The sequence below is a fragment of the Mirounga angustirostris genome, unplaced genomic scaffold (genome assembly GCF_029215605.1).
Source record: "Mirounga angustirostris isolate CCGP_5_RB_7025 unplaced genomic scaffold, mMirAng1.0.hap1 SCAF_11, whole genome shotgun sequence".
In the NCBI taxonomy this organism is placed as follows: domain Eukaryota; kingdom Metazoa; phylum Chordata; class Mammalia; order Carnivora; family Phocidae; genus Mirounga; species Mirounga angustirostris.
In genome coordinates this window covers 40,715,189-40,728,438 of record NW_026991719.1, presented here as the reverse complement: position 1 = coordinate 40,728,438, position 13,250 = coordinate 40,715,189, and the positions used below count along the sequence as shown (strand labels likewise).

At 39.4% G+C, this 13,250-nt stretch overlaps 1 protein-coding gene across 15 annotated transcripts in view; it reads right to left on the bottom strand.

Moving 5' to 3' along the window:
• JADE3 (jade family PHD finger 3) overlaps positions 1–13,250 on the bottom strand; it is a 133,514-nt gene that overhangs the window by 71,033 nt on the left and 49,231 nt on the right. For 4 of the 15 annotated variants that reach the window (XM_064573971.1, XM_064573970.1, XM_064573972.1 and 1 more), the window contains one exon: positions 8,831–8,882. The exons of 8 other annotated variants lie outside the window; for them this stretch is intronic. In XM_064573971.1, the coding sequence (XP_064430041.1) occupies positions 8,831–8,849 (19 nt within the window). In that variant the 5' untranslated portion in view covers positions 8,850–8,882. Of the gene's footprint in view, positions 1–7,370; positions 7,506–7,603; positions 7,635–8,830; positions 8,883–11,312; positions 11,627–13,250 lie in introns of those variants that run through there. 3 more of the 15 variants (XM_064573976.1, XM_064573978.1, XM_064573982.1) reach the window with 2 other exon arrangements.

Sequence of the window (13,250 nt, the reverse complement as noted above, 5' to 3'; positions counted from 1 at the left end):
CCTTCTTTAATATACAGACTTGTTAACAAATTATTTAGGCATATCAAACCTCCTGAGTAGGAATCATTTTGCATAGAAAGGCTAGGCTAGGAAGGGAGTTTAAATCAGGGTTCAGTAAACTTTTTCTGGAAAGGACCAGCTAGCAAATATTTTTGGCTTTATGGACCATATGGTCTCTGTTGCAACTACTCAAATCTGCTATTGTAGCATGAAAGCAGTCACAGACAGTACATAAACAAATGAGCATGGCTCTGCTCCAATAAAACTTTATTATACTGAAATTTGAATTTCGTATAATTTTCACATCATGAAATATTATTCTTCATTTTTTAAGCATTTAAAAATGTAAAAACCATTCCTAGCTCGCAGGCCACACAGAAACAGGTGACAGGCTGGATTTGACTCACAGGCCATAGCTTGTCAACCTCTGGTCTAAACTACAAGAAATATTTATTATTTATAAATATTATAATATAAAACAAATATGTACTATTTATAAATAAATAAATGCTTATTAATTAATTAATTAATTAATTAATTTTTTAAAAAAGTAGGCTCCACGCCCAGCATGGAGCCCAATGTGGGGCTTGAACTCATGACCCTCAGATCAAGACCTGAGCTGAGATCAAGAGTTGGATGCTCACCGACTGAGCCACCCAGGTGCCCCAAGAAACCTTTATTTTAATGAAAGAAAGAATACTGAAAATCGGAAGCCTACAATTGAATTATCATTCTCCTAACATCACCGCCTCCTTTCCAATCTCTCAGCCCACTGTTTGGCTGATACAGACCTCACTGGAAGGTTTCAGCCTGGGTGGTCTATTCTGTGATATTATCTTGACAGATTTTAATGGTCATAGGCCTTTCTAAATTAAAATCTGTTTTATGCCTTTTAGGGGAAAAAAGCCCCAGTTCCAGTAAGTTTTTAAAAATTAGCAGTACATGTTCTTTTTAATTTATGTACATATATTCAACAATTTCAAAGACCCAAATAAGTAGGCTTGGCATTTTAAGAATAAAAAGCGATATATGTACAAGACATGAATCCTTTTAAGATAAAATATCATTTGCAAATAAGACTTCTTAGGAATAAAGTAAATCAATAAGAATAGCTTTTACTATGAAATACACAATTCTCCAGATAGAAACACAAACCATTTTTAAAAATAGCAGTTTCCAGTAAGTCCCATCTGCTGCTGTGACTTGCTTCCACACTGAGATTTTTGCTCACATGTACCCCTAGTACGCTTATAACATCTACCCGATTTAAAGTGATTGTCAGAGTTTATTAGGAGGAAAAATAACCTTTGTCCCAGGTTTTCGTAACAATAAAAGGCATGTAAGCCTTACATATAAGGTAACAAAACAAAACAAAACAGAAACAATCCCAAACTTACTGAGCAAGTTCAAATCCACTGCAGACCAACTGTTAATACTGTGCTACTAGAGGGCCGGCACTGTACTGGCCACCAGAACTGAGAAACCAAGTCCTTTGGCTCCCTCAGGACCAGGGTCACAGGACCAGGTGCACCAGACACACTGTCACTATGGCTTGGGTGATCACAGCCTAAAACTGGTAACCAGTGATGTGTGACAAACCAATCAGAGAGGGGTTTCGGTGTTAATCCCAAAATCAATCAAGTTGGCTGGGGGTGAAGTGGAGGGGGATTGAGGTTAAACCCTCACCTCCAGTTACAACAATGCCTGTGGCAAAGGAGCAGTCAGACATGCAAATTGACATATAAGGGAAAGAGTCAGTACTGACTTTGAGGGCAACAAAAAGTGAGGGAAAATGACATGGCTACAAATCTGCCTCAGAAGAAAGGAACTGGGCCACACAGATGCCAACATGAGTTAAGTCCCAAGAAAAACCTATCTAGCCTCCCCAGCAGAGGTTCTCAATCCCCATTTCCCATTGGAATCATCTGGGGAGCTTGTAAAAACCTCAATGCCCAAACTGCACCCATTACCAATTAAGTGAGAATCTCTCTTCAAAGAACCAGCTTTTGGATTCACTGTTTCTCTCTACTGTTTTTGTTTTCAATTACATGAACTTCTCTTTTCTTTATTGTTGCCTTTCTCCAGCTTGTTCTAAGTTTATTTTGCTCTCCCCACCGCCCCATTATCTTGAGGTTGAAGCTTAGATTATTCATTTGAGATCTTTCACCCATTCCTCATATAAATAAGCATTTAGTGTCATAGATTTCCCACTCAGCACTGATTTAGCTACATACTACAAATTTTCACTTTCATTCAGGGCAATGTATCTTTTTTTTTCCCCCCTAGAGACTCACTCCTTTACCCATGGATTAATGAGAAGTGTGTTATTTAGTTTTCAAGTGTTTGCAAACTTTTGGGTAGTCTTCCTGTTTTTGATTTCTAGTTTGATTGCATTATGGTCAGTGAATATACTCTGCATGATTTCAATTCTTTTATATTTGTTGAGGTTTGTTTTATGGATTGGGATATAGTCTATTTTGGTGAATGTTAGTTACATGTGTACTTGAAAAGTAAGTATATTATGCTGTTGTGGAGCATTCTATGTCAATTAGATCTGGTTGACTGGTAGTGTATTTTCTTCTATAACCTTGCTGATTTTCTTCTGTCTGGCAGTTCTATCGGTTACTGAAAGGGGCACTGAAGTTCCCAACTCTAATTATGAATTTGTCTATTTCTCAATTCAGTTATGTTGAGTTTTGCCTCATGTACTTTGAAGCTCTGTTATTTGGTTGATACACATTTAAGACTGCTGTGTCTTATGGATGGATTCACCCTTTGAATCATTATGTCTCCTCTCATCCCTGGTAATTTTCTTTGCTCTGATGTCTAATTTATCTGATATTAGTATAGCCACTCCAGCTTTCTTTTGATTGGTGTTTGCATGGTATACCTTTTTGCATCCATTTACTTGTAAACTACCTGTATTATTGTATTTAAATGGAATGGAGTAAAATGTGTCTATTCCATCTTTTCTGGAACAGCAAGGTTGCTCACTCTACTATTTTTGCAACTCCTCTCTAAATTTAGACATATTATCTCAAAATCTCTTATTTCAAAAAATTATCTCAAAATAAAAAATTAACTATTAAAAAAGGAAATACATGATAAAAAGGGTATCTTATTCCTGTTCCTACCATATCTGGAGAATATTAAATTAAGGAAAAGAATCAACTTGAGGACTTGTGAGATTTTCACTCACTGCACTCTCCCAGAAGGAAAGAAACAGGCTAAGAAATAGGTAAATCATACAGGCCTGAGGGTCACTGGAGGGTGACTCCCTACCTGTGGGCCAGTTGGTAACAAGAATGTAACTATTTTTCCTTAAAGGATAAATATTCACCATACCTGGTATTCTTGGTTTTTCTTTGGGGGTAGGAACTCTTCTTCCAGTACTTGCATTTTCTTGTTTCCCTGTCTGGATTTTAGTTATTTTACTACTTACTGGCATTTTCAAAAGGTTAACAGGGAGAATTTAAAATGTGTAACTTGAGAAGGAATAAAATTCTAATTAATTAGTTCTACCACTTGTTAGTTCTGTAAAAGAAATGATGAGTGAGAAAGCTGGAAAGTACTGACTAAAATGTGGCTTTCTGAGAATTAGTTGTGTTCAGTCATTTATGCCGTTCATGCTTCAGTGCCCCAGGAAGCCAGATTTGGACACAGGTAAGTAGTCATTTGAGACAAAACTGCAAAAGGTTACCCTGAACTGTTTTAAATGCTAACCAAAGGGATCACTAAACAATCTAAGATAAGGACTAGAGAGCATAGATGGAAAATAATTATCTCCTCTTGGCCCTAGGAAACCAAACTTCATGTAAACTAAGAGCATTCATATAGGAATATGAATCACAGAGAAAAGGAAACAGGTTTTTCTCCTCTATCCATTTCTCCTATCATCTCAGTGCTATTTTGATCATTCCGAGTAACAGTGTTTTAAAAAAAAATGGACAGATAGAAAATTAAACTCTCAAAAATTTGAAATAAAACTCATTGTTGCCGTGTGTGGAAAGTGACTACCCTTATCAAAAATACCTATTATGTCCAGACCATGGTTGATTGTCATAGTGATGAACTTTCCTGGACACTAAGCCTCAATATTTTGTTATCTGAGAATCTGCAGTTTAATTTCATCCTTCAAGATCAAAGGCACATAAATTAACTTGGCACATTGATCTGACGAATCTATGGAAAGCTGCCAGGCAAGACAAGTCCACAGATTAACTCATTAGTTTATAATGCTTAAAACAACTTTGGGCAAACTGTTGAGAATTGAACAGAGGCTAAAAAACCCAAAGTCATTCACCAATATATCTTTCTATACAGTTCACCGAAAAACATCTAACCTCTACTTGACCACTCAGTGAGAGGGCACACTATTTAACAAGATAATCCATTCCAATTTTTAGACAGCTCTAAATGAAGAAATAACTTTCTATGATCAGAAAAAAATCTGCCTTTTAACTTCCTAATTCTGCCTTTATATTAGATTTATACCTGTTAACAGGTTCAAATCTCTCCCTACCTTTATCCCCAACTCTCTCTTGACCCTACATCATTTTTCTCTATTTAATACCTAATTTCTTTCTTTCCCTTCTCTTGCAAACTCCTCAAAAAGTAGTCTATGGTTTCTCTTCTCCTCCTTACTTTTAGTCACTCCTCAACAAGTTTCTATCATACCAGAATTCTTGAAAAAATCACCAGTTTGGACATATTTCCCAAACCTCATCTCTAAGTACCTGTATGCTACATGCTGATCTCTCCCTCCCTCCTTCCCACCACTGCTCTTAAAACAACTGCCTTGGTTTCCAAAGGCTTTTTCTGGGTTCCCTGTGTTGCTCCCTAATATCCTTTTCTTCCTCTAACCACCTCATAAGTGATGGTGTTTCCCCAAAGTGTCCTATACTACACACATGCTTATGGCTCAAAGGAAGGAAACAAAAGAAAGAAAGAGGGAGGGGAAGAGGGAGAAGAAAAAAAAGAACAAATCCAAAACCCCCTGCCAACCATACATACCAACCTGGAAGGTGATTAACACCAAGGCCACTGGTCCTTCCTCCCTTCTAGTGGTCTCCATTGGCACCCTCCTTTATGCTGTCACAAAATCTAGAAAAATCTCTAAATTCTTTCTCTTCTCTCACCCTGGATCAGTCATCAAATCCTGCCAAGTCAATCTATGAAATAATCTTCTATATCAATATTCCCATTTTAACCTTCATTTTCCTAGTTTGGGACCTAACTGTCTTCTAAAACCAAGACTGTGATAGCAGCTTCCTAACTAACTGGTCTTAGGACTCCTGATGTTGTTGCCCTCAAATTTACCTTCCACCCAACTGACGGAGACTTATCTGAAACACAAACCGGACTATGTCCCTTCACTGCTGAGAGACTTCAATGGCTTCCCTTTGTCCTTAGACCTTTTCTTAAGGTCCTCATGAAAGCCAACAAGGTCCTCCACCATCAAGCTGCATCTCATTCTGCAGCTTTCTCTCTCACCACACTGCCCTGCTTTTATGCTCTAGCAACACTGAACCTCTGTAGTTCCCATCCCCATGCTGCTTCTCACCCATATGCTTTATTACCATCCCTTCTGCCTGGAAGGTCCTCTTCTCACTTCCTCACTTAGAAACATATAAACTTATCCTTGTAAGGCTTAGAAAACATGTCACCTCTTCTAAAAGCCCTCCTTTGTCTGACTCACCCATACCTTGACAATCTCAACAGCAATATGCCCTACGAATGGCCTGGGTATAGCACCATCACTAACTTAAACTGTTCTGTAACCAACTATATATATTTTAAATCTCCAACTAGAATATGAGCTCCTACCAGGCATGGGCTAGATTTTTTGAAAAATTTGTAATGGATGTTATTCTTCTTTATCTCTTTGAAAATCCTAAACTTTAAAGTCATTCTAAAATGATTCTCATTGGGAGTGGGAGTAAAATGACTTTCATTTGCTGGTTGCTAATTTGGACAACTGTCTTTACTTTGCAATTTTAGTTTGCAGGCTAACCTTGGAGAAAGTTCATTTCCCTCCTTCATTCATCCTCTCCATTGAGAGGTGCTCCCTCCCAGGATTCTCAGTCCCATTCTACCAAGAGGGAGAAAGGCACACATTTAGACAGTAAGCCAATAATACATTTGTCTCTGGCCCTGCATCTCTCTCCACTCTCTTGCCTGCCACTCTGAATAGAAGTAACATCTTTTTCTCTCTGTTCATGGGCAATCCTTGACTTCACAGTCAGGGATCATTTCCTCCCTTCACTGGATGTTTTGATCCCCATATCTACAGAGATACAATCCCCAGACATCTCTACCTTTTTTGGGATCTAGAGTCCAGCACATCAGTAACTAGAGGCCCATGACTAACAGTGTCCACTGATTGTCCATAAATAAAGTTTTATTGGAATACAGTCACACCCATTCATTTATGCTATTCTAGTTATCAACTGCTGTGTAACAAACCACTGCAAAACAGAGTGGCATACACTCTGGAAAACAGTATGGAGGTTCCTCAAAAAGTTGAAAATAGAGCTACCATATGATCCAGCAATTGCACTACTGGGTATTTACCCCAAAGATACAAAAGTAGGGATCCAAAAGGGTACGCGCAACCCGATGTTTATAGCAGCAATGTTCACAATAGCCAAACTGTGGAAAGAGCCAAGATGTCCATCGACAGATGAATGGATAAAGAAGATGTGGTATATATATACAATGGAATATTATGCAGCCATCAAAAGGAATGAGATCTTGCCATTTGCAACGACGTGGATGGAACTGGAGGGTATTATGTTGAGTGAAATAAGTCAAACAGAGAAAGACATGTATCATATGATCTCCCTGATATGAGGAATTCTTAATCGCAGGAAACAAACTGAGGGTTGCTGGAGTGGGGGGTGGGGTGGGAGGGATGGGGTGACTGGGTGATAGACACTGGCGAGGGTATGTGCTCTGGTAAGCACTGTGAATTGTGCAAGACTGTTGAATCTCAGATCTGTACCTCTGAAACAAATAATGCAATATATGTTAAGAAAAAAAAAAGAAGAAGAAGGTAGCGGGAGGGGAAGAATGAAGTGGGGGAAATCGGAGGGGTAGACGAACCATGAGAGACGATGGACTCTGAAAAACAAACTGAGGGTTCTGGAGGGGAGGGGGGTGGGATGATGGGTTAGCCTGGTGGTGGGTATTGAGGAGGGCACATTCTGCATGGAGCACTGGGTGTTATGCACAAACAATGAATCATGGAACACTTCATCTAAAACTAATGATGTAATGTATGGGGATTAACGTAAGAATAAAAAAATAAAATAAAACAAAAACAAAAACAAAAACAACAGAGTGGCATAAAGCAACCACCATTTTATCACCTCATGAATTCTGTGGGTCAGGAGTTCAGATAAGGCATGGCAGAATGGCTTTTTTCTACTCTTAAGTTGTCTGGAATCTCAGCTGGGAAGACAAACAGCTGGAATCATCTGGAGGCTTCTTCACTTATCTGGCACCTTTAATAGGAATGATGTGGCTTAGCAGATACCATCTCCAGCATGCCCATATAAGACCTCTCCAGCAGACGTGGCTTCAGGGTAGTCAGACTACTTACATGGCAGCTCAGGGGTCCCAGCATGAATATTCTAGTGAACAAGACAGAAGTTGCATTGCCTTTTATGACTTAGCCTCAGAAGTCATACACTCTACTGATTGGTTGAAGCAGTCACAAGTCAACCCAGATCTAACTGGAAGGACACACAAGCCCTGTCTCCTGATGAGAGTAGGGTCAAAAAATCTGCAGCTATGTTTTAAACCTGCATTTATGGTCTTCGCATCATTTAGTACAAAGGATCCAGAATTAATGACTCTAAAATGTGAGGCACATTCAGGTATCAGAGCATCCAAGTTTAAAAAAAAAAAAAAATCAGCTTCACAAAAGGACTGTCATCAAGGCCCTGACTTGTGAGCAATTTTAATACTTTCCTATTTGTTTCTGAGCAGCCTTTAAGTCTGAACATACAGAACACATGAGTTTTTAAATGTTACAGAAATAACTGAAGTCTTTAAGAAAAGTAATCTGTATTTGTGTAATAAATAGCAAAAATGGCCCCAATTCTCTACCCTTTTCTTTATTTATGCCCTTTCAATGTGACTTTGAAGCTTCTTCTCACTCCTTGAATCTAGACTAGGCTTTGTAACTTGCTTAGGGCAACAGAATACAGCAGAGGCGAAGGTGTGCCGATTCTGAGCCTTGGCCTCAAGAGGCCTTGCTGCTTCTACTCACTTTTAGAAATCTGCCCAGCTACCATGAAGACAAGCCGGGCTAGCCTGCTTCAGGAGAAGAGATGTAAAGCCCAGGGCTCCTACCCACTACCATTGCCCCAGCTGACCAGCCAACCTCAAAAGCAGAAGCTCCCTGCTGACCTGTAGTTGACAAAGGCATAAGGGAGACCAGCTAAGAACAGCAAAACCCCTCAGCTGAACCCAGCCCAAATAGCCAACTCTTGGAAAAATGAACTAAATATTACTATTTTGAGCCACTAACTTTTGAAGTGATTAGATATACAGCAATAGTTAACTGACAGAATTTAGAAGGCAGTTTTTAATGATAAACTGTACCATGGAAATTTCATCACACACTTCAGACCTACTATACTGAATCACTTCAGACGCTGAATGATTCTCCAGAGCAGGAACTACTGCTGGCCTCTACTGAGAAGGGCACTCAAGCTAATGCCACAATCACAGAGGGGTCAAAGAGCTGACCCAAAAGAAGAAATCTGTAATAGCAGCCATACAAATAACAAACATCACTCCATCTGTAAGACTCTCATCTTACCTGATGCCAAGACAGCCATAAAGTACCTCCTCAGGCTAGAGGTAAGTGGCACCTGCAATCAGCAGTGAATCAGTTAACTAGAATGTCAGAGTAAAACATCCCACACATCACTAATGAGAGAAATTATTGCTATTAGAATGCCTGTTCTTTTTAGCTATAATCCCCATCCTCTTTTTTAAAAAATATTTATTTATTTATTTATTTGAGAGACAGAGAAAGCACAAGCACAGGGAGGGGCAGAGGGAGAGGGAGACAAGCAGACTCCCTGCTGACCAGGACCCTGAGATCATGACCTGGGCCAAAATCAAGAGCTGGACACTTAACCGACTGAGCCACTCAGGTGCCCCCTTATTTGCCCCAGTGTTACCCTTTGGTGCACTTCAGTAAAGGAAGGGCAGATACCAATTCAAAAAATTAATTACAGGGGCACCTGGGTGGCTCAGTCGTTATGCGTCTGCCTTCGGCTCAGGTCATGATCCCAGGGTCCTGGGATCGAGCCCCACATCGGGCTCCCTGCTCAGCGGGGAGCCTGCTTCTCCCTCTCCCACTGCCCCTGCTTGTGTTCCCCCTCTCGCTGTCTCTCTCTCTGTCAAATAAATAATATTAATTACACACATACACACACACACACACCCCAGAATTCACACATCCAATTATAGGCTGACTTCCAGGCTGACTTCCAAGAGACCCTCTGAGACAGCAAATGTTTGTTCCAACAGTGCAATTTCTCAAAATACTTAGGACATTTTTTGCTTGGATTTGCTTTCTGTTCCTTTGGCATCATATTCCTTTGAATAAGGTCAATGGAAGCAAAATTTTTCCTTTGAGAACGAATTTAATTTTTGGAAACAATCAAATATCATTCAAAGTCCATTCAAGTGAATATGCAATTGAGGTGTGTAAAACCAGTTTTAGTCAGTCACAAGCTGGGAAAAGAAATTGCAAGGCTGATTTATAATTCCAATTCTACAGTTATTAGCTGTCAGGTTAAAACTCGAAAAGCACAAAACCTTCAATGGCTCCCTACTGCTCACAGCACTGATTTCAAACTCCTAGGCCTAGTATTCAAGGCACTCCACAGTGTAGCCACAGCTCACCTTTCCAGTCTTATTTTCCTTGCACAGTCTCTTCTCTAGGGAAGCTAAGTCCCTCACTGCTCCCCACTCACATGTCCTGGTGCTTTCTTGCATCCATGCATCTGTTCATACTCCTCCCCTGGACTGCCCTCTATGTCCATGTCATCTGTCTCTATACCCAATACACTGCCCACCACTGTATGTGACTCAAATAAATATTTATTGAATGAATCAATTCCTTGGGTGGCTTATGAAATGGCTCTGAAGGTAATTCCAAAAAGGAGAGCTCCAAAAACATTTTAAGCAAGGGAATAAGTAGCTAGCCTTCAACATGCATTTTGAGGATAAAGTCAGGAAACACTGGATTAGCAATTGATTTGTAGTCATGCTTACTGACTGCCTAAGAAGGCCTAGTCAATCAGGTACTGAGCCAGAAACGAACTAAAAATTCCAGGCTACTCTAGTCTACCTAGACCATGTATCACTGTGTCATTGTATTTAAGACAGCAGGCCTTGGGAGTTCTGGACTTCTCTGGGTTTCTCTCTCAAAATATACACGTTAAAAACAAACACTACTTCTAGATATATACCTAGAAGTGACATTGCTGGATCATTTAGTATTCTATTTTTAATTTTTTTATGATTTCCATACTGCTTTCCATAGTGGCTGCAACATTTTACATTCCTACCAACAATGTACAAGGGTTCTATTTCTCCACATCCTCACCAACACTTATCTTTTAAAAATATATATAATAGCCATCCTAACAGGTGTGAGGTGATAGCCCATTATGGTCCTGATTTTCATTTCCCTGTTGATTAGTGATGTTGAGCACCTTTTCATATACCCGCTAGCCATAAATATCCAAAAGAACAGAAGTCAGGATCTTGAAGAGATATCTGCACACCCATGCAGCATTATGTATAAGGGTCAAGATACGGAAACAACCCAAATGTTCACTGACAGATGAATGGGTACAGAAAATGTGGCATATACATACAATGGAATATTATTCAACCTTTAAAAAGAAGGGAATCCTACCATTTGCAACAACAAGGATGACCCTAGAGGACATTATGCTAAGTGAAATAAGCCAGTCACAGAAGGAAATACTGCATGATTCCACTTATATGGGGCTATCTACAGTAGTCAAACTCATAGAAACAGAGAGCAGAATGGTGGTTGCCAGGGGCTGAGAGGAAGGGGAAATGGGGAATTACTGTTCAATGAGTATAAAGTTTGTTATATAAGATGAATAAATTCTAGAGATCTGCTGTACAACAGTGCCTATTAAAAATACTATATTGTACACTTAAGAAGTTAAGAGGGTAGATCTCATGTTAAGTGTTATAACACAAAAGAAGAGAACAAGGAAACTTTTGGAGGTAATGGATATGTCTATTACCTTGATTGTGGTGATGGTTTCACAGGTATATGTATATATCCAAACTCATCAAGTTGTATACACTGAATATATGCAGTTTTTGTGTATCAATTATACCTTAGAATTGCTAAAAAAAAAAAAAAAAAAAGCCCACTAGTCTGATAGGTGATGGATATGTCACAAGTTATTATAAACAAAAAAGACTCTAAGAATTTATGAGATCCTTGCCCCTCTGATGAAGTTAAGATTGACACAATAATAAACTGGGAATATTTTCAAAGCATCTGTGTGGTGAAATTAGTTTATATTTGGTTGATCCGCATGAAATTGCCATTGTTGTAGGCCAAAATGTTTTGAGTATTAGCAATTTCATATCATTCAACCTAATACTCCAGAATTTTGTTCATGAACAAAAATAAGTAAAAAAAGCAATGACACCTTCCTTTGGCTTCAAAGCCCTCACACACTCTGGAGAATCTCAATTCTTACAAACTTTTGAGGACTTATAATAAACAAAGAAAAGAAATACACAAAGCCTTGCTTAAACATATACATAATTTCTTAGTTCAAAACACCTAGTTTCCTTTAGGAGTTGTATTCCACTTACCAGACTCAAGGTAATTAGCCTGTGAGTCCCCAGGGGGGTATTAGGTCTCTCCAGCTACATCTCAAATTTCTAGGTCAGATCTGAGCACCCTCTTCCCATGTTCCATTTGCACACTGCAAATAGGCCATCACACCCAGGATTCCTGAATGTCATTTAATGCAAGGGAAGGCTGTTGATGAAAAGGCGTCTAATCATTATTATCACACGTGGGTTGGGGGAGGGGGCTTGATTTTATCCTCGTTTCTTCTGCTTTTCCTGCCCCAGAGTTGCAGCCAGCTGGCTAGACACCCTGGGTCTCTTTCTGGTCAGAGCAGGAGAAGCCTCATAAGCAGGATTCCTAACCCTGCATGTGTGGCTGGAGTGGTGAGGCAATTACCCTCCATCTTCCTGGGCAGCCGCAACAGGACCCTGCGAGGAGGCGCAGGTGCTGCGACTAACTGGCACACTCCCAGGCTACAGTCAACACCACGTGCTCAGAACAGAGGCTCAATTTTAATCCTTCTGAGACACCATTTCAGGAATCAGCCAATACACAGACATGTAATCAATGTAATGCTTTTGTGTGCTTGTGTGGGTCTTGAGCTGGTGAATTTTCCACATTAAAATTTTTAGAATTTTCTGCATAGAAATTTTTAGAATTACCCAAGACAAGTATAAATGCAATCTTCTTTTAATGGTAAATGTTATTTCATGAGAAACACTGAATACATAATTTCAGCTCCAATGGTCAGAAGATCCTGTGCTTTCAAGTTTACTGTTAGAAATGCAAAACAGGGACAGCAAAACTCCATCATCCCACCTCTGTTCCCTCAGTACAGGATGTTTTCCTCTTTCAAAGGTCTTTTTTTTTTTTTTTTTTAATAAGATCTTTCATCCAGTGTGTTTTAAATAACTGATTTTCTCTATTTCCCCAAGCAGATTATTGCGTGGTCTAATTAAGCTGTCCCTCAGGAAACATCATCCCTGACATGCAAAGAGAGACAAAACAATGGTGGCAGATTGTGGAAACAGGAATATTTCATTTCCACCAACTGAAAAACTATAAAAATCAAAAGTGCCAAAATTGCTCCTAAGCTATTTACATGCAGTGTTTAAAATATCAGTAATGCACAGGAGACTGGTAAAAGGTTCTTAGTTTATTTACTGTTCCCAGGTTCTGAATTCAGAACCCCGTATTTCTACTTTGACAGTTGACAGCATTACAACCAGGTTCAGAAGGTTCTGTTGCAGACAATGTAAATGATGCCCATTTTTGCATGGACCTTTCTCAGAAGTAAAGCTGAGAGGGAACTGAGTCTCAGATGTTCACTCTTATAGGACTCATCAAATAATTCCATAAGGATTTGATGAAA